Consider the following 22,736-nt stretch of genomic DNA (forward strand, 5'->3'; position numbering starts at 1 on the left):
ACTGAAACTGTTTAAATTCACAGTAAAATGTGTTCAGATACTTGCTATAGTGAGTGGACGTTGTCATTAAATGAGCAGGATTGGGTCAGTTTTCACAGTATGTGTTCTTATTTTCCCTTATTCATGTCTGCTTTTCATGTGATCTGCTGTTACTGACTGTGTTCTATAAATAAACGGGTTGTGTGTACTTCAGAGGTCTGAACAGATCCACTTCAGTCCTGAATCAACACCCCTCATTCCAGCACTGGCCCCTCCTCCTGATGAAAGCACCGGTGCTGCCTTCAGGGCCTGCTCCAAACAATGCAAACCCTAAACCATACCGATGGCTATGAATGTGAGATACAGTATGAGGCATTTCATGGTGTGGTTTAACTGTTTTTCCAACCTCTTACTAACTGATCTAATATCTTAACAACAATACATGGTATGACTACTCTGGTTACCTCCGCCAAGGAGGTTATGTTTTTGCCAGGGTTTGTTTGTTTGTCTGTCTGTCTGTTTGTTTGTTTGTCTGTCTGTTAGTGTGCAACATAACTCAAAAAGTTATGGACAGATTTGGATGAAATTTTCAGGGTTTGTTGGAAATGGGATAAGGAAGAAATTATTAAATTTTGGTGGTGATCGGGGGTGGGGGGGCCCACGGGGGGGCCCACTGATCAGCCTTGGCGGAGGTCTGCGCTCTCCGAGTGCTTCTAGTTTTCACTTATTCTGCCTCAGATCTCTGTTTATGATTGTGTGGTTAGGTTTGGATACTGTGAAAATCTGTTGTTTAGTGGAATGATTGCATGGATACAATTTCACTAAACAAAATGCTTGTTAAACAAACCAATAAATGTATTTGGCTTGATACAACATTTTTAAAGCACAGTTGTGTAAATAGGAGTAATGGACTGTAAGTAATAGCATTATGAGAGGAGATCAACTTGAAATTTTTTTTTTTAAATTAAAAAGTATTCAGAACATTATTTTCAAAATAGTCATAGTAGATAATACAATAAATAAGGGTACTTCTATGACACTGGTCCCTAAAAGCAGGACAGAGGGGCTAAAAATTGAAACAAGATGTAGACTAATGTTATGAAGCAAGTGTGGAAGCCCTTTGTGTCTATTTTAAAAATTAATATTTACTGAGATAAAATAAACTATTTTTCAGATAAAACACAGTTTTATTTGACAGGTGCATACAAAAATCTGTATGTAACACGATAAAAAGGACAAATATCTTTTTATTCTCTCACAGGTACATTTTGGGAATCAAAATAAACATGCAAGGCAGAGTGTTTCATAAAAATGACTGCTGTTGCAAAATCCCTCATGATTTATATGTGTTTAAATGAGCTGGTTTTGCATGCAACGTGAGTGGATACAATGGGTTACACACAAAACCTGGAATGAGATTGCCGATTCATGAAAAACCCACGTCTGGATTAGAAAAACCACTAGGATCATCAAATTTAACACAGTGTCTTTATTTATAGCGGTATATAAGACCATTTCAAGCCATGTTTTCCCAGACAAATGCACTGACACCTAGGTAGCTTTTCATGTCTCACTTTTGGTCCTATTTTTGGCCCCAATACTTTATCAAAAATTCATTCACTTTGGGATGGCTCAGAGTAGGGATGTGGCGATTACCGGTATAATGATAAACTGTGGTAAAATTGCCTTTAAATTCAAATTATCATGATAACCGTGTTTGATTACAACACTTTTAGGGGAAAAAAACACCTATGTAAAGATCTGCTTTTATGTCAAATATTTGAGTATAGTTTTAATTTATTACAATTTTAAGTTTATATACTTAATATTTGGAACCAATTTTCACTTTTAAAGTCTTTGGAAAGGTTCGTTAAGCATCCTTGTGTTATTTATGCAATAAATTATATATATTTTTCAAGTCGTATTTTATATATTTTTTGTGTTTTTTGTCCTTTTATGTTTTTATAGTACGTTAAAGTGAAAAAATAATAGGCAGATGATATAGATGAAGTTGTGCTGAAATAAAAAGGTACCAAACATGGGTATAGTAAACATTTGTTTATATAGTATATAAAGGCAAAATCAAAAGTACTGAAAAACAGCCAAAATAGGGTCAGACCACTAAGGGTTAGTACTTGAACGTTTCTGCCAAGAGAAAATGCATATTTTATTTGTTTTTTGTTGTTGTTTTTTTCAAAATACAACTTGGTTAAATTATTTCAGTGTGTGTATCAGTACTTTTTGAACATTTTGGGCACAATTTCAACAATACCGCAATAATAATGATAACTGTGATAATTTTGGTCACAATAACCTTGATATGAAATTTTCATATCGTTACATCCCTAGCTCAGAGTAAGAGTATAATTTTTTTGCAGTTATCTGAGGTCATCATTAGGTACATCCTAGAGCAGGGGTGCCCAACCCTGGTCCTCAAGGGCTACTATCCTGCATGTTTTAGATGTATCCCTCTCCCAGCACACCTGACGGTCATTATCAGGCTTCTGCAGAGCCTGATGATAGGCCTATCATTTGAATCAGGTGGGTTGGAAGAGGGATACATCTAAAACATGCAGGATAATAGCCCTCGAGGACCAGGGTTGGGCACCCCTGTCCTAGAGGGAACTATGTCTACATTTCTCTTTTATTATTGGGTCTAAAACGCTGGCAAAGTGCCAGGAACCAAAATGAACCCAGTTTTATGGAAAGACCCATTATACATTTCAAGTTGAAGCAGCTGTAAACTGTTTAGTCTATCTTCTGTAAAATCTGATATATGTAATAAATTAGAAGTAATATATGAACAAGGCAACACTTAACAAAATAACTGCATGTTTTTGTTGGGCTATGAAAAACTATTCAATAAGGAATGCAAAAATACATATATTATATTTATTGTATTCTTTGCTTTTCACTCAGGGCTGTGGAAAATAAACGGTAAAAAATTGTCTGTGTCATCGTTCCTCCCCCCAGACAAAACACCACACTGCCTTTGTGTTTACATACAGCATATCCTATTCAAAACGTGTATTTGTTTGTAAGTGTTGGTACAATCTCCTGGGTTCAGCCTGCTTTACAGAGCAACAGAATACAGGAAAAAAAAAAAAAAACATAAGGTAATTTATTCTGTGACTTGTAATAAAAACAGGTACGTTTAGGACTATGGCTTCAAACATTTCAGAGACTTGAGACAAACTGGAGCAACATGAATGGTCTATGTTTCCTTTGGCCCATGTTAGATAGATGGTACCAGTGGCCTTGATTTTGTTGATTTTATCCTTTGCACCCTCACCTCATGGAGTTACACAAATCCCTCTCTCGCTGTATTTTTTATTATTATTTTTTGTATTATTATTTTACTATTATTTTTATTTTATCGAAAAAAAATGCTTTCTCTACGCACTTTGTGCAGGTATCTATATTGATGTCTAAATCAAAGCACTGGCCTTTTGTTTGTTTGTTTGTTGAAAAACCAATAAAAGTTTAAGTAAAAAAAAAAAAAAAAAAAGGTATGTTTTAAAAGTAACCCTCCTTCAAAACATTCATACTATGGGTCAGTGGCGGCTGCTCGTTTTTCAGCGAGGGGAAGCTCATTGTCGGCTTACATTAAAAAAAAAAAGTCAAGTTATTTAAACATAAATTCGGCCCTCTGTTCCTTTTAAAGAAAATGGTCAGTGACCTTATCGTACCAACTAAACAAGAAAACGCTGAAATTATGTTAAATTGAAACAAGGAAGTACAATGAGTGGGTTTTATTTACAGTGCAAGAAATGAACAAGTAATTTCGTAGTGGTTTCTCTCTCGATTTCACAGCAGAATGCGCGACGGTATTAAACTGAACTGTCAAGTGAAGGAGTAGATCTCAAAACAGCTGTCAATCAAACGGGATTCAGCCTTTCGACTAATCCTCCAATCAGCACGTGGAAGCCCAGCGTCCAGCCCGGCCGAGCTCCGCCCACAGCTCCATTCACCCCCAGAGATGCCGAGCGTCTGGGGGCGGGACAACATCGTGGCATTTATCCAATTACCGTCCAGTTTTGAGACAATGAAAAAAACTGTTCCACTCAGTCCCATTGACGTGCATGGACGCCGAGTGTCTACGGGCAAATGCACTGAGTAGAGATCGTATGAGAAAACAGCGCAACGGGAATGTATGAGAAGTGAACAACATCGCGTCCGTTGATTTGTGATAAAGTCGATTCTGAACGAACTCGTCTGTGAGATGAACGTGTTCTAACACATTTATAGTCAATGAAATGTCAACACAACCGTACATATTTAACCATTTAATTTTCATAATTTTAGGGGAGGCGGAGCTTTCCTTGCAGTCTTTGAGAAATCGCCTCTGTTATGGGTTCACACATTCTTTATGTGTCATTTTACCAATTCATCAGATTCCTATGGGTGTTAAAGTAAAGCAAACATTTACATTATGTTAATATCTTACCGAGCCTTTTCTCCTCTCCACCTCTTGACTTGCGAAACTTAGTACAAGTCTGTATAAATCAGATTTAATGTGATGTAATACCAAACAATACATAGGTAAGCTCGATACTTTGATGTGAAGTTCGTCTATGAACTCATATTTGGGAAAAACGACACTTTTTTGTATGTATTTTATAGAGTAAAAGCACACGCAAACGCAACAATCAACTTTCACGCCCTCCTATCTTCGATCGTGCAGTTTACGAGGAGTCCCTGAACGCATCAAAAGTACTTTCACGGAGAGACAAGACAACAAGCAGAAGAAGAGGAGCGGAGGAGCCGTAAGTAAGAAAAAAAAAACATATTCTTCAACTTCATTCAGACTTTAACCGCTCTTGCACACTTACATCTACCTATCCTTGGCTTTTAGTAGCATAACTTAAGGATACCGTCGACAGAAGTAAGAAAAAGTTGATTTCCTCATCATTTCCTCTTGCTCTAATGTTACATCTTTACCGTTATAATGTCTGTACGTTCAATTAAAATATCTGTACAAACAGTTTACATGGGATTTCATTATTATTATATGGTATCTAGAAAACTACATTAAACTGTGGTAAACCTCGTGCCTGTCCCTATGGTTTACACAGTTATATTGAAGCTAAAACTGAACCGACTTACGTTTGTAAAAGTAACGTAACTTAGTACGTACGTTAGCTAAACATGTTGACACTTGACAAAAATAATAGAGTAGCAGACATACTGTAAACTGTAGTTAGCATGTTTTAGATGGAGACAAGTCAGTCAGAATAAAAAGTAGCAGTAAGCAAGGTTTGTCCTGCATAGAGTATTTAGAAGGGGTAACCTCCATCTCTTTTGTTAAACAGATAAATGTTGCTAGCTGGTGGGGGAACTTAGTTGTAGGATGCCAAAGGGTTTAGCTTAGCACACTGAGACTTACTCTGCAAAACCTCCAACAAATACTGCTCTAAATCTGCACTTCCAGTAATTGAGAAATCAACCATATTTCCTTATGTAGCTATCTTGAAATAGAGTGTAATAAGAGTAAAACCAGTTTGTATAGTTTTTACTGTGAGAACTGTCAGTACATGTAAGGGGAAAACAACCAAAAAAAAAGCTTCTGAAGGCAGTGTATGTATGATCAGGATCAGGATGTTGGGACCCCACCCTCATTTTGAGAGGAAAAACCCCCGCTGGCACTTGCTGACATTGTTTAAGTTGGATATATTGTTTAGTTGAAATAAATGTGACTGAAATAAACAGTTTTACAATAGGGATTACATTAGCCAGGTATGGATTAAAAAATTGTGGAGTGACTGATTCAGTGTATTTGCACACACTGTAAAAAATGACTGTAGAATTAACACCAAAAAGTTGTAAACTTGCAACATAAAAAAAACTGTAAGTGACAATATAATGCAAAGTTGTTTATTTGAAAAGATTTTTGTGTTAACGATTAAATCAAATATAGCTGTAGTTTTTACAGGAAGAGTATGTGAACAAAACCAGATTTGTATGGAGAAATTATGTATTTCTGTTGTTTTTAGAAAATAAAACTAAACTGAAAAACAATGTGGTGCCGTTTAAATTGCAAAGACCATAATGTTGAAATAACGGCATATTTGCTGTTTTTTTACTTTCTTTTTTTGTTTTTGTTTAATAAAAAAGTTATTTAAAAAAAGTAAACATTTAACAATTTAACATTTTAAATTTATAAATTAATGGGTTGGTAGAGTTGGTAGAGCAGCTCCTCCAATAACCAAAGGGTTGGTGGTTCCAATCCTGGCTCCGACTGTCCATATGTCAAAGTGTCCATGGAAGACACTGAAGCCTGAATAGCTCCCAGTAGGACCTGGTGGCTTTGGACACCATGACAGTGTATAAATGTGCTAAATAAGTGCAGTCCATTTACCATTTAAATCCAATGTTTAAAATGTTACATCTACAGGGGTTGGACAAAATAATGGAAACACCTTAAAAAATCAACAAAATATAATTTAATATGGTGTAGGTCCGCCTTTTGCGGCAATTACAGCCTCAATTCTCCGAGGTATTGATTCATACAACTTGTGAATTGTTTCCAAAGGAATTTTAAGCCATTCTTCAGTTAGAATACCCTCCAACTCTTTTAGAGACGATGGCGGTGGAAATCGACATCTTACTTGAATCTCTAAAACTGACCATAAATGCTCAATAATGTTGAGGTCTGGGGACTGTGCCGGCCATACGAGATGCTCAACTTCATTAGAATGTTCCTCATGCCATTCTTTAACAATTCTAGCTGTATGGATTGGGGCATTATCATCTTGAGGTGAAGGTATTTCCATTATTTTGTCCAACCCCTGTACATGTTACTCCGTAAATATGTTTACATTTGGATGTGTTTTTTACAGTATTGTTCTGGTAACCACAGCAGCCAGTTTTTTCCATAAAAACAACAGGATTTTTTTTTTTTTTTTTTTTTTTTTTTACAGTGCAAACCTATAAAGAATAATGATGTAAACTGTATTTCCTATTGTGCAGGAATTCCATCACATCCCACATCTTGGTGTAAAGAAACATTAGATGCAGTCAAACAACAGCCTATGTCATCTGCATCACATTGTACCAGGGGTGTACATCAGCTTTAGTTAAGTAGATCTGAATCTGAACACATGCGTATAAAGTAATTTCTAGTAACGATAATATATAATTCGCTGCTACTGCCGTGTGTGTTTTTTGCATAGTTTTATTCCCAATGCAGTTCAGTGCAATGCAGAACAAACACAGTGGTGTGAAGTTCAATAGATAGCTACTTTAATTCAGTTTCTTTGGTTGTTATGAATATGACCGCAAATAAACTAAACATCTTTCCATTCCACTTAGTTGTTTCTAAAGTACAGCATCTTAGCAACTTGTTTAATGCTGTATTTTTGTATCATTTAAGAAACATTCAGTTCTTTCACAAGCTTTTCCACCCTAAAAGTCTAAAAGTAAAATCAGGCATGGATGTCACCTTAAACCACTTCTTTTCTGTTTTAATTTCTACAGTCAAACATTTATTATACATCCATCCCTCACAGCCTAAGGCTTTGTAACACACTCACAGGAGAACTAGTTTAAAGAAGAGGGATTAATCCACCAATTAATATGATCAATGATGTTTTACAAACTTTCAGTATTGGCTTCACTCTGATGACTAATACTGATGTGGACTGATGTCAGGCTTTGAAAATGGTAACACTGACTTTGAGTCAAGTCTTCATTATTTTATCTTAGATGTTCATAGGCAAAGACTTAAATGGGCCACTGAAAATCTGTTATTCATTAACATCTAGTCTGGATATTCAATTAAACATGATAAGTTGAATATTAGAAATTGAGCACCTTGAGATAAGCAGTTTCTCCTCTCAGCGGACATCAAATCAGAAGGTGATAACACTGAAGGAGATCAATCTAACCTCAACACAATGGAAAAATGATGTGAAAATAATGGTAGAAATATGGCCCTTCTGTTGGTTTCATCCAGATGTTTTGGACAGCTTATTAATGGACATTCTGCAAAATGATTAGGCTATAGTCATCTCAAATAATTGCAATATTTAATAATTGTGGCAAGCCTAGCGGGGTCATAATAATGTAGTGCAATCCATGTTATCCCAGTCATTCCTTTTCCAGGTTATTCCTTCTCTTAGAAACAAAACATAAAACAAATCACCTGTTTTAAATAATATAACAACAAATATCTATATACAGAGGAGTTTACAACATCTGAGTCATATAACTCGCTTTGTTCACAAACACTAAACCAGAAGACTTGGTCTAAAATCTAATATATTTATAATATTAAATGATTGAAAACACAGAATTTCTACCAAACTATGTAACCTATTTATTAATTCTGTCTTCAGTAACTATTAATTTACACAATGAGGCACACGTGAAGAAACCTGGACTGTTGTGTTCATTAGAATGGGTTAGTCTTTTTTTTTTCTCTTTCATGTGAGTAGAGGGACTTGAGAGACTATTGAATCAGTCACCTGACATGAGTATTGTATTTCTCTCTTATAACTGATACGTTGTGTCTTTTTTTTTTTTACATATTATTTGTATAATTACCTCTTATCTTGTTAGTTTTTATTCTCAGCCAATAAACTGAAGGAATTTTGTCTATATCATTCAATCACTTCCACATCCACATCTGTCAAACACCAGTTTCCTCTTTTTACAAGTGACAGTGGGGTGTATGGTCAAGGTACAAGCAGTTTGTTGCTATAGCGTCTTGACCTTGTTGCTTTTTCGGCTCATGTGACTTGTTGATAAGATATTTAAAGGTCATGCTGTTGTTAAAGGAAATACAAAACAGAGAGCTTTTTAGCAGGGCATAATTTGTGTGCCATGGTAGAAATGGGGCATTGTGGAAAATTACTGTAATGATAACCCATAAACACAGTGGAATTGTAAACTTTACTCAATATGAACTGAGTTGTGCTGCATATTGTGAAATGCTGAAGTGAGTCACTGATGATTTTTCTCACTAAATGTTTCCATGGCTTTGACAGAGAGCTGAGTCAGTCGTCGTAAATCACTCTTAAACAGTCACATGTGTCAGCCTTTGATTGCATTTTACTACTGAGTTGTAATTAGAGTTGGGGAGCACTTGCATGTGGTGTTATATGTCCTGAGGCTAACAGTAACCTCATCCGAGCTGTAAGATATTTGCTGTAAATGATAAATAATTGTCAATATGCTCCATCAGAAGACCCCTAGTTTTCACAGTTTGTGTAGTTTATGTAGAATATTGTCTACTATGGTTGTGATCAGTGTTTTTCCACTGTCTGAAATTAGCCTAAGTATGAGATTAACACAAAATATGTGATTTAGATAGATAGATAGATAGATAGATAGATAGATAGATAGATAGATAGATAGATAGATAGATAGATAGATAGATAGATAGGTAGATAGATAGATAGATAGATAGATAGATAGATAGATAGACAGACAGACAGACAGACAGACAGACAGACAGACAGACAGATAAGCTTTATTACAGACTCATGGTCCACACTAAAAGACAAACAAATAAATACAAACACAATATAGAAACTCTATATTTTCAAGAGACAGCCATACCAGTGTTTCCAGGACTGAGATGTGTAACATACATCACTAGCCTTCATGCAAGATTAGTCAACAATTAAAGTACTATATTTCCTGAATGATTCAGGCGACACATAAACTTAAACATCAGATTTCTCAAAACAGCATGCAGTGAATTTACTAGATTAGACACAAACAGTTCACTGGCACTAGTCCATTTGGGCTGTTTTAATTAGAGCCTTAGAGCATCATTGTATGCCACTGTCAGTCTGTGGAAGCTGGCCTTTTTACGTTTCACCCACAAATGTGCTGTGTACAGAGGGTACTCTAAACAGAGTCAGTTTCACTTCTACAGAACATGAGGAGAATTTCTGTGACAGTATGTTTGCTTGTGTGCACAACATCCGGCACATACATGTCCTCATCATCCGACAAACGATCTGTTATGATGTGACCAAGGTACATTCAAAGTATTCCCATATAGCCTAAAGTTAGGAAACTTCAATGATCTGTCCTTTGTCCGAAAAACCATAATTACATTTTTAGTAGAGTTGTACTTCATATCATGCAGTTCTTCATGCACAGAACACACATTTAGCTGCTGCTGGGAACTGGCTGAACTAGTTCTAAACACCACCAGGTCATCTGCATACGTTAAATGACTGATTATGGCACCTCCAGCCATACACTTCTGCACATCTTCAACACTCTGGACAGGTCATTCATTGATTAATTTCCTCTTGTGGAAAAATTTTATTTTGTACAGCAAACATTTTTTCTGGTAATGGTTAATAATTTGTTTTGCTTTGTTTTGTAATTTTAACATAACACAATAAATGAACCTGGTAGTACAAAAAAAAAGATTTATTATCCAAGTTCATTAAATGATTAACTTGTGATCTTGAGATAATGGCATTAAAAATAATTGTAAGTGCAACTGTTCTTGGCTTCCATGCAATGTTTATTTCTTATTTATTTATTTTTTTACAAGTAATGCTTGACTGTGTCGATCAACTTAACTGCTAGATACACTATAGGGTAGAGGTCTACCGATGTATTTTTTATAGACCAATACCAGTGTTGATTATGAATAATAAATGTTGATTAATATGAAAAATTGATATTTGAAATGTTTGGTGTAAAACATGAGTCTTGGCATCACCTCTTGAAGTAACTTGAACTCAAATCTTTATGTAACTGCATATAGCTGACTGTCATATTAAAATGATATATGTAATGAGGGGGCAGAAACAAAACTGATGGGTAGATAAATTGACTGATAGCACGTAAATAACAGCAGAAAGTGAATTAATTTGGGAAAACTAATTGGGGTGTTTTTGGACGACTGGTTTCTGGGATTAATTGCATAAAAAATATGCAGCAAAACCACCGCCAATGTATAAAAGGCTTACAAAAACTTAAATGACAATGAAATAAATTTGGAATTTGGACTGCAAAAAATAAATAACTAAATAAAAAAAAGTTAAAATAGTACATGTAAAGCACAGTAAAAATAATCACTCTGGCCCTATGGTAGAACATTATATTTTCAACCAAGTGAAATCAATAAACAGATATTAGAAATAATGGCTATGGTCTAATGGATGGCTAACTGCACATACATGTTCATTTACATCAGGAGCATTTTTCCCCAGAGCTGTACTTCACAGCCTTTTTCGGACTGCTTTCCCTCCTGACTCCTGAGCCCTGGGCTGTAGTCAGGTGCTCTGTCCCAGTCCCAGTGCTCCACGTTGAGCCGAGTCCCAGCTCAACACAAACCATAACAACTAACAAGGTCTTGCCAAGACATAATGACTCCTGCAGCCAATTTCCAGGGCTGCCATTATACAGTGTCACGGCAGGTGGAAAGATAACGAACATATCAGGTGTCGTCACAGGGAGGAGGTTAAATGCATCATCCACTAGCATCAGTTATCCTGGAAGCCTTTTATTACAGGCGTTGGAGGTGTCATATCACAAGGCACATGACTATACTGGGCTCTGATGTAGGGTTTCCACCAGGAAGTAGCATTTCAACATAAATTACACTATTTTTTTTATTTTGATGAAATAGAATGGAAAGGTTTGGGGTAGTTTTCATATGACGATTGACACATTTTCTAAACATACTTCTTTTTTTTTTTTTTTAGACGATGGTCTAGTGCACAACAGCTATGAGTCAAAGTAGTCCCTGCCTCTGGACTCAGCTCCCCCAGAGCAGCCCATCACCATGTGACCGCTACAAGCATGCCTGCTGCAGCCATGATGGAAATGTGTACATCCTTGGTGGCAGAGAAAGCTCCAGTCTAAGTGATTTCTGGAAGTACAGTGTGGGTAAGGACTTGACACACAACATAGTTCAGCTCATTTGAGTACCAACATATGTCTAAGTTATGGCAAAAATGCAGCTATTTAAGTGTCATACTAGTATTTTTATGTCATTTAGAGATGGGATTTATGGCTCTATGAAGGGAGCCGGATCTTGAGGAGCTGTTTAAAAGACTGGCTTGTTGTTATATTTATTTGTTTTTTAGAAGTCAACCGGGGTAACTCATTTACCAAGGAAACAATCACTGGTAGCAGTTTTAAAATAAGATTTGGATCACAAAAATTCAGATTCCACCAATATGTATACTCTGTTGGTGGGAATTATTCTGAAATACTGATTATAATTTCATTTGGCTTGTATTTTTATTGTAAACATTCCATAAGGTGGGACTATATCCCCATGCTTTGACAGTGAGATAACTGTTTGGAATTTTCCCTCACCTAAAAAAAACTTTGTGGCACAGTAAAAACTATGCATTCTTCAGATAACCTCCATGCAAAACAACTTTACTGTAAAATTTTCCACACACGAACATTTTTACAGTACAGAAAAAAAAATATTTAAAAAAATAAATAAGAATTAATTCATTCATTCATTTTCTGAACCCGCTTTATCCTCACTAGGGTCACGGGGGTCGCTAGGAGCCTATCCCAGCTACATAGGGGCGAAGGCGGGGTACACCCTGGACAAGTTGCCAGTTTATTGCAGGGCTGACATATACAGACAAACAATCACTCTCACATTCACACCTATGGGCAATTTAGATTAACCAATTAACCTATTAGTGCATGTCTTTGGATGGTGGGAGGAAGCCGGAGTACCTGGAGAGAACCCACGCAGACATGGGGAGAACATGTAAATTCCACACAGAAAGGTCCCACCCCCCATCGACTAGTGTTGGAATCGAACCCAGGACCTTCTTGCTGTGAGGCACGAGTGCTAACCACTGCACCACCGTGTCGCCCTAAGAATTAATATATAATGAAATAAATAAATAAATAAGTAAGTAAGTAAGTAAATAAATAAATTAATGACTTTAAAAATTAGGAGATGATAAAAATGTGAATGCAATACCCTACCTGGTGTTTGTACAGCTGAACTACTTTACAAACAGGAGCTCAGTTCCTTGACTCAAAGCCACATCAGAACAATGTAAACAACAATAGTGTAAACAAAAAGTGTGACCAAAATTAAAGACATCCCTGAAATAATAAAGCAGTGTCACCCTTTGTAGGTTCTACTTCCTCTCCTTCTTAGCCTTTGGTAAATTTGAGTTAAGGAAGACAAGTGATCTCACTTTTGCCATCTTGAAGTGACTTCTTTCTGATAATATTAGTCCTGTCTTAGAGAATACTCTTTCAGATGGAACCAGTGTTGCCACTAAACAGAGTTCCTTAACCGGTAGAGGTGTGAATAATCTCTACAGTGTTACTAGTGCCTGAACTAAAACAAAAGATGCTGGAGTAGTGTCTTTATTTGTGGCATTACGGAACTAAAACCCAGCTTCCCAGTCAGACTGCCCTGTACCAGTAACAAGGAATGGTAACACATCTGAACACTGCTTCAACAACTGCATGAATACGCTAACAGTGATATCGAGTGACATTATTTCTAAGAATGCTTTCCACTGCACCTGTGTTACTTCATTTGCAGGGTACATGAGTGCCTACTTTTCATGCAGGAAGAAAATTTGTTTTCGAAATGTTGATAGCTTTATATTTCTGGTCTGAGGGTTTTATAATACTTTTCTAGGTTTATGTGCTAACTGGTTTATGAAAGCAATAAACTTCCTCACCACTGTTCCCAACAAATATCTCTTAGCTGTAGTGGAATCACTGTAAACCACAGCCTGTTGGGAATGTAGTTTTAACATAGTGCACCTTTAAATGGTAAAATCGTCCTTTTATTGATTTCTATCACTTCTCATGAACTCAAATGATGTGATGCCTCTGAAAGAAATTAAAATAGATGCTTAAATGCACTGAAATATAGTAAGACACAGGGTTCCTACTAGGGCTGCACAATATTGGAAAAAACTGACATTGCAATTTTTTAAACCCTGCGATATATATTGCGATATGAAAAAAATACTCAGGAGTTTATAATAGCTGCATGGTGCTGACATAAATGGTCAAACCTATTAGTTGCTTTATGTCTTGTTGTGGTGACAGGTGCAAGACACTATCGACACAGAACACACGTTTCAATATCATCCTTCTTGTAGCCAAAATAATTCCAGATAACTGATTTTGCTTTTCTTTTTGGCACCAAGTCTTCATTTACGGTGATTTTCTCTTGTTCGTTGCTCATTTTTCAATATTGTTTCCTGCGACTCACTCCAAACTGATTAAGAACTATTGTGATTGGTGGATCACTGCATGCAGTGTGTGTCAGGTACCTTTGAAATTAAATAAGAACACGTTGACTTCATTTGCCTCCTACATTGCAGGACCTGTGATGTGACTATTGCACACACATACATTGCAATGTCGATGGTCAAACGATATATTGTGCAGCTCTAGTTCCTCCGCAAGTATGGAAAGTATGGAAAAGTATGGAATTTGATTTTATAAATTTCCAGGTCTGGAAAAGTATGGAAAATGGAGACAAATGTATGGAAAAATATTCATGTTTCCAAGACTGTTACCACTGTTCTATTTTCTAAAACATAAAATTATGAATATCTAAAAAAAGAAATGGATCGATCTTTTTTAAGGCGCTTGCCAGCACAGCTAAAATGTTTGTGTGAGAGCATATACACTAGGCTACATGTCCCAGAAAACATTTGGGCAGATTGACAAGTTGGATGCCCAGCCTTCTGCTCTTATCCTCCTCCAAGCCATTTTAAGGCCCGCCCAGGTGTCGTCAAGTTTCACTGCTGCTTTGACGGACAGGTGATGTCCACACACTGTCTGTGAGCGAGCTATTCAACATGCTTTGTATGACTGTTGGCAGAACTCATAATGGGTAGATGTAAATTCTTTGACGACTGGCTCATAAATCCCAAATATAAAGACTGGTTGGAATTTTTTTACCAAGACATCTGGAAATTAGGGTCTGGAAAAAGTATGGAATTTTGAAATTTCAAATGTGTAGGAACCCTGAAAACAACATTCCTACCTAGCAGTTTGCACAGCTAAATGAAATGAAAACAAATATTTCACTGATATTCTCATTTACAGGCATTTGTCCACGTTACTTATCAAGTTGTCAAACTCTATGGCTGATTTCTTGAGCCATGGAAACACTGCCTCCCTCAGTAAATATTTCCAATCTGACCTGTCGTCATATTCACAATAGTAGGACATTAGTGCATTTAAATGTAGTGTGTGTTGCATACAGCAGCATGTTGTAATCTGATCCCCAGGTTAAATAAAATGCATGCTTTGTGCTTTAGTTTGTGACGAGTGGACAGAGCTCAACTGCTCCGGTGAAGCGGCACCAGAAGAACTGGAGGAACATTCTATGGTGGCTCATGAGGTACAAACCCAACATGAATCTATTTATCCATATTTGAATTACTTAAATAGAGATACAAAAAATAAGTACTATCTTGTCCTTATCGCTACACGTTTTGTCACATATTCTGTTTAACAGCTTTAACCTTTTCAGGGCTTTCTATACGTGTTTGGAGGTATGCTGGATTCTGCTTACACCAAGAGGAGATGTCCCCTGTGGGTGTTTGACATCGGTACGACTGACTGGGAAGGTTTTTGTAATGTGCAGTTTACATTAGCAGCAAATGTTCTGTCAGGACAGGATCAGACTTGACAGACGGGACTTGTTCTCACATGTCAACTCCACACAGGCCTTCAACTACCTGGAAAAATATTCACTACTAGCTTCAATCCCTGTGGATAAATCCACTCCTCTAGCTGTGGGAACATTTCTTTATGGGAACAAGAATATAGAACTTGAAGTATGAAAAATATCCAGAATTATTATCCCTCCCCTAAATTTATCCCAAAAGATTTTTCCCTAATTGGAACAAAATACAGTAGATTTGGATATTTTATTCAATGGCCAGTTAAAAATGTCTCAATTTGTCAGAACCACACATACACAGACAGACAGACAGGCAGGTAGACAGATGCTGTGAGACCTTCCAGTATTATGGTAAGCTAGCAGAATCCCCGACTAACGTATGCTTCACATTAATGTAATATTTTAAACTGAAAGTGCTACTGTGAAAAGAAAACTTCTTGCAGAGTGTGCATGATATTTTATGTTGGTTGACTGTTCCGTCTAGGGGTTTTTTGTTCCCATATTTCCATCTAGAGGGCCAATGTGCTGTTTTGCATCTTCCATCTTTATGGGTTGGTTCTGCTGCCTGTCACTACCGAATCAACCAAGCCCTCCTGACTTTAAAAAAGTGAATTTTAGAGAAAAAAGATATTTAATGTGGAGATGGGACTATTCCTCAACTTTCGGTACCAAATTGGCCAGGTAATAACGTCTCAGTTTCTCAGAACCGCACACACACACGCACACACACACGCTCTGAGACCTTCTGGTATTATGATATAGATAATAATTCACCACAGACTAAAACCTGCAAAAAGTCTAATAAAACAGCAATTTGATGAATTTCAGGCCTTGCTTTTTTTTTTTTTTTTTAGATATTACATATTATTTCTTCTCAAATTCATTCTCAAACTCTCCAGCATCTGTACTTTCTTAAACTGAGCTGTTATAATCTCATGCAGACACAATAGTTTTGTTCAAGTATGATTTTGATCTGTTTTTGCATTTGCTTGTTTTATGTTTTTCAGCAAAGCAGAAATGGGTACGCTGCCAAGGAAAGACCATTCAGGTACATAATACCTTTTATATAGTAGAACAAATAAATATGAACCTACTTTGTTTGTTTGAGCCTCCTTTTAGCCTTGTCCAAAAGTCACTTTACCAACAATAGTATATTAGTGGAGTCTGTTTTATGGTACTCATGTTTTGAAGATGTAGCCTCTGCCCTTACCTTACAGCCCTTTTCAATATCTGACTAAATTACTATTAGTACTATTCTTATTTAAATGCCTACTTCTGACCCTGCTGTCATATGAATACAAATCCTGTACAGTTCTGACAGAATACAAGGGTAAAATTGTCACTTTGTATTGAATTACATTGTGTTGAAAAGTGTTACTCATTCTGTCATGATCTTGTATTTCAGAGATTGAATAGGTGTATTTAATCTAACCTAACCAGTGGCATTCATGATGAGCAGGCATTGAAAACCATAACTTTAACAAAAAGAAACCTGAGCTCCTCAAAAATTACTTTCAAACTAAATGTCCCATTCGGAGGGAGTTCAAGGGGATTTCTTTCATCATACAGGATGGCAAATTCTCAGATGTCACGTACTGAGGTGTGTCTGCACTGATGCCGTCAAAACAGGCTGATGCATATGACATGTCAGATCTGTGGAACCTAAACTACAGAAATATAAGACTTTGAATGAAAATACTAGCAGTTCATGATAATTGGTAGGAGTAGCACATGCCCTTCCAGCTTTCATGTATGTGTGTGTGTTTCTGTCACTGCAGAGTCAAACACCAACCAACAGAAAGGGCCACAGTGCAGTGGTGATAGGTTCTGCCATGTTAGTGTACGGAGGTTTCATAGACATTAAAGGATCGTCTCAGGAGTTCTGGAGTTTGGACTTGGGTGAGTTAAAAATCGCTGTTATTGCCATGTAAAAATGTGCCTTTTTATGAGCTTGTTAGAGCAGTCACTTCCTGGAGTCTTTGCTCGTTTCCCAGCAACTGCTCCCACAACATCTCATTCAGCTACACTGTAGCTGAAGCCAGCCAAGTTCCCTAAGGTGGATTACCAACAATAAACACATGTTCAGTTAAGCACAGAGACAGAACCTGTGGCATCACAAGTACAGATGTCAGCAGATTTATATTAGACTCTGGAACGAAGAACACAACAGCCTCTACTTGAGATTGATTAATAGTTTTTCGGGTTTGACATGATTTAAGGGGTTAGATTAGATCAAAGTATGGTTGTATAAGTTTATCCATACTTATTCATAGTCACTGTAGTACGTACAGTAGCTGGTAGGACTAGAGGATACAGACACAATCTTCTGTGTTTAGTAGCTGGATCTTCTATACAAGTAATCGCTGTTCAGAAGTATTCTGTTCTGTGTCACATTCACACTTGTCCATGATTTTTTTGTTTATTTATTTACCTTTGGTTAATCAGAACCAGTTCTCATTTACAATGACAACCTGGCGAAGAGGCACCAATCAGATGTAAGGCAATAGAAAATACAGAATGCACTTTCATACAAGTGAAGCAATCTCATATAAAATGTAGTATAAAATATCCCTAGATTATATATATATATATATATATATATATATATATATATATATATATATATATATATATATATATATATAAAACTGAATCTGGTAACCTTTAGAGAAATATGTGCAATGATCATATTCTATTGACTGACTAAATTACATTTTTGAAAGAGGAAAACAGGATGTGAGACTGAATTTTAGTTTCTGTTGTAATTGGTTCCAGCAGCTAGAAGGTGTTGAACATGGAGCAGAGGTAGGAGGGGCTTTTACCTCTAAGGGAACAGATACTAGTGCATCAGTCAGCAGTATCGGCATTTGTATTGATTTCATCCACACTTTCTTACTTTCATCTGTCTGCATTTTATGAATCAACAGTGTATTCTGTCCCACTGCACAGCCCTACTGGGTGGTAGTCCACATATCCCCAGTATGGAGAAGTGAAAATACAGACACTTTAACATTACACTGCATGAGACGGGACAACATAACAATAAACATGTAGGCCTTGAATATTTATTACATGGATGGCTTTTGGAAAACATACCATAACATCATAAGGACACCTGCGGATCACCATCTCCTGTAGATGATACACAGACCATAGACGTCATTTTAAAAACCCTGAAATAACCTTTTATATTGTTGTTCCTTTGTTGGCTCTGAACTCTTGCATAATTATACTTAGTTATGTGCATATTTTTGTGTGTGTTCACACATGTGACAGATACCATGGCGTGGACCCTGCTGACTGGGTTTCAGCAGGGCTCATTAGGACCAGGTCCCAGACACAGCCACTCTGCCACGGCCTACCAGGACTGCATGTACCTGTACGGGGGCTTGAAAGGCTTACGGGAGCAGAGAGACTTCTGGGAGTGGAACTCCAGCAGTCATGTATGGAATTCCCTCAAAACCAAGTGAGTACTGAATACAATACAATACAATACAATACAATAGGACTTTATTGTCACTGTTATAGGAACAATTAAACATTTTTAGCAGCAAACACCTATATAAAACGACTGTAGAAAAATATTACACAAAATTATACTGAAAAATATTGGCAATATACAAAACTACAGAGAAATACTAAAATATACAAAAATATACAACAATTACAAGAATAATAGATACATATGCTGTGTTGAGTTAAACAAGCCCAAACTAAAACCTAGTGTTGTTTCAGTAACTGGCTGAAAGTGAAGGAGGACTGAGCTGTAGTGTTTCTATGGAGTGAACAAGAGTCCTCATTCTGAACTGTCACAGCTGTAAAATGTCACCAGTTTGAGTACATGAAATGAAATGATTTTGATCAAAGGTTACAGGTTAATGTCACTGACCTCATACCTGTTCATTCTTATGAATGTGATTATTAGCGACACCTAGAATGACTTGTGTTCTAATCTGACACAAACATGTATTTAGACTCACAAGATGTCCTCATTAGATTTTGGTGACTAAGGCAGGGTTTTCTTGGATGGAAAAACTTCATGTCATGTCCAACACTTGACCAAACCCAAATTTTCTACACACTTTTCCAACTTTAATGTCCTTGTGATGATGTTACTTTACAAGTGTAAAAACGGGCTGTCAACCTATATTTTAGGGTGCAAAACAAACTTGTAAGATGTTCAATCTGTGACCACAGTAGCTGTGTCATATGAGCTGTTTTTGTTTCCTTAGTGAACTGTTCATTTGGTTCATTAACAATTATCAAATACTTTTACTCACTGATAATTGTCATTAATCAGTCTGTAAAGTCAAGGTTCAGGGTCTGGATGGTACAACCTCTGTCTCTTTTTGATCCAGGCAAACCCCAGAAAAAATTCAAAGTCACTGTATCTCATTTACCTTTACCTCGTTTAACACATCTTTGGCCAAAACTGCTGGTGTCTGCTCTGTTACCTGCAGTTACAGACAAAAATGTTACCCAAAAATGTACATATGTGTATAGTGTACGCATCTGCTTCAACTTTAACCTCTAAACCATTTGACCTTTTAATAAAAGTCACAAAATTCTGACAAAAGATTCACTAAACCTAGGCCTGGGCCTCACCTTAAACCACTTCTGTCTTCATGTACTGTAAACCTATAACACACCTCAGCCTTGTAACAGCCTAAAGCTCTGCTTACTCACACAAGACGTGGCCACAAGAGTTGTCAAGACATGTTCACCAACAGCAACAGAGATGACACATGCACTTGAGAAACAATTTAAACCAATGCAATAAGAATAAGACTACTGGTAAATATTAGCCCATAAAGACCCGAACATCTACCACTGACCACAAGCATCTACTGATGTAAAACATTTAATATCTGTTGATCCACTAATCCTATCAATACATGTAAATAATTGGTGTAAAATACAGTTTGTCATTTTTTCATGGTCATCATATATGACCCATCTGGACATTCAGAGGGTCCGTAGTGAACATGGAAACACTGTCATCTTCTACAACATTGATTCACCAGTGAAACCCATGTAGTTAGATTAATGACAGTGGATGGAGACACTGGGTTTATGTTCAGTTAATGATAGATTTTACTGAAAAAGTTACTTATTCTGCAGCTTTCTCTATTTTTGATTTAATAACCCTCGACTTTAATCTGAGCTATTATGAACAGCTACATGATCAGTAATTAAATACAGGAAAATACCCGATTTATACTGATAAAATACAAAATGCAGAGGATAATATTATAAATAAATGGCGATAAATCACTTAAGAAAGGTTAAATATACAGAAAGTTCCATTTGTAAACTGACATAAAAGTAACGCTGAGTCTTTCTGGGTTAAATAACAGATCACAAATGATCAGTGTCATTTCTCAATGATAAAGGCATATTATATACAGGTGATCTCATATGCAGCTGCATCACCATGTAATCTCAAGTTGTATCCAGTGCAAAGCTTTTTTTTAGCCAGGGTACAAATCTGAAATTTACTATCTTAGTTCTATATTTAATGGGAAATGATGGCATTCTGAGCTGATATCAAGAGTCATTTTAATGGCCTTGATGTTTTTTAAATGTCAGTGTAACATGTAGGCTTGTTATTATTTGAAATAACAAATAGGCTTTACCCTGGGATTTTGAGTGAATCTGTGCTAAAAAGATGGCATTAAAGAACAGAATCTGAAGGTAAATTCACTTAGTTTGTGTTTATTCTACATTAATTCAGTATTAGGCAGAATACAGTCCAAATATATGTTCTGACATTTGCAGTTAAGTATCTGTACGTGAAGGTGGAGAATTAGCTGGTTTGTTTGAGGAGTTTCAGTGCCACAGCAGGAACATACGCAGACAAAGCGCATTCTTCAGTGTGTTGTTCCTTCCTGCTAACCCCACCAATGCTTGATTTCAGGTCTGGTCCTTCTAAACTGATCGGACACTCCACTGTGGTCTACAAAGACGCTATGCTTGTTTTCGGAGGAGGCGAGAGCCAGGACGCTCCACAGAATTCCATGTGGAGCTACAGCTTCAGCTCGCACACATGGAGGCAGGTGGTGGCGCTCCCCGGCTCCACCCCCCCGGGCAAGATCCACCACTGCTGGGCTGGACTCGGACCCAGCTACAAGCCCAACACAGGCTCCGGATCTGGCTTAGGACTCCACACCAGGGAACTGGAAGACAAAACCAGACCCTTCAAGAACAAGTGCTTTCCCGCACCACTTACTTTTCTGGGGTCAGAAGGCGCTATAGAACTGGAGACGTTTAGTCCAGACAAGTGCCACAGCAACAGGATTTACTCTAAATCCTCAGATGTGAACAACAGCAATGACTGCTGGAAAAAGAAGGACGCACAGAGGATTGTGGACTGTTTGACCTTTGAGAACAAAGCCTTCAGGAAACAGTGGAGCGGCACAGAGGAGGAGCTGAGTGACGGCAATATCGTCCTGCACCTGCCTGACCTGCTGCTGGTGTTTGGAGGAAGACCATGCACCAGACATTGTCCCATCTCTGTATGGCAGATGACCCTGACTGACTCCTAACAGCCCACAAAGATCCACTTTAATCAAAACTTTACTCACAAATAAACATATCAGTGTTATATTATTGCATTCATGTTTACTAATATTTACTTATAATGTGAAATTTTTAAATAAATACAAATACTCATATTTCGGTGTTATTCTAACTATAGTGTATTTATGAGCTCTCCCTTTCTCTCTGTGTTCTCCTTACAGCACGGGTGTCAAACATATACCCTGTGGGCCAGAACCGGCCAGAAAAAGGGTCCAATGCAGCCCTTGGGATGAATTTGTGAAATGCAAAAATTACACCGAAGATATTAACTAGGGATGCACCGATACCACTTTTTTCCAGACCGAGTACAAGTACTTACATTTGAGCACTTGCAGATACCGAGTACCGATATGAGTACTTCATAATACCATTACAGTTCTCAGTTACTTTTGAACACGTGCTTTATTGTCATTGTCATTAGTCTGACTGGAACAAAGTGCTGCTACTGACATTTAATGTGTTGGAATAAGTGTTTCTCAATCAATCCACCAGGGGGTGCCACTCTTAATTAACCATACTGGACAAATACCATGAAGAAAAAGTAACGTTTTTTGAG

The 22,736-nt window shown here is 37.1% G+C and overlaps 1 protein-coding gene across 2 annotated transcripts; it reads left to right on the forward strand.

Annotated features, from left to right (window-relative positions):
* Positions 1 to 4,675: 4,675 nt before the first annotated feature.
* klhdc3l (kelch domain containing 3-like) lies at positions 4,676 to 22,186 on the forward strand. Of its 2 annotated transcripts, none has more exons than XM_030124757.1 (8): positions 4,676 to 4,745; positions 11,658 to 11,841; positions 15,234 to 15,316; positions 15,449 to 15,527; positions 16,609 to 16,649; positions 17,380 to 17,500; positions 18,878 to 19,067; positions 21,519 to 22,186. In XM_030124757.1, exons 2-8 carry the CDS (start codon positions 11,682 to 11,684, stop codon positions 22,144 to 22,146), a joined length of 1,302 nt encoding a protein of 433 aa, XP_029980617.1. In that variant the 5' UTR covers positions 4,676 to 4,745; positions 11,658 to 11,681; the 3' UTR covers positions 22,147 to 22,186. The 2 variants fall into 2 exon arrangements, with proteins under 2 accessions (XP_029980617.1, XP_029980618.1); XM_030124758.1 differs by having other exon boundaries at positions 4,705 to 4,749.
* Positions 22,187 to 22,736: the final 550 nt, after the last annotated feature.

Source organism: Sphaeramia orbicularis, chromosome 21 (genome assembly GCF_902148855.1).
Source record: "Sphaeramia orbicularis chromosome 21, fSphaOr1.1, whole genome shotgun sequence".
NCBI lineage: Eukaryota > Metazoa > Chordata > Actinopteri > Kurtiformes > Apogonidae > Sphaeramia > Sphaeramia orbicularis.

What these genes read in the sequence shown, in the direction of transcription:
- klhdc3l (XM_030124757.1), top strand. Translation starts at nt 11,682, where the DNA reads ATGAGTCAAAGTAGTCCCTGCCTCTGGACTCAGCTCCCCCAGAGCAGC. An exon ending in TTTCTGGAAGTACAGTGTGG is followed by an intron (nt 11,842 to 15,233) that starts GTAAGGACTTGA and finishes TTTGTGCTTTAG; the next exon opens with TTTGTGACGAGTGGACAGAG. An exon ending in TGGAATTCCCTCAAAACCAA is followed by an intron (nt 19,068 to 21,518) that starts GTGAGTACTGAA and finishes GCTTGATTTCAG; the next exon opens with GTCTGGTCCTTCTAAACTGA.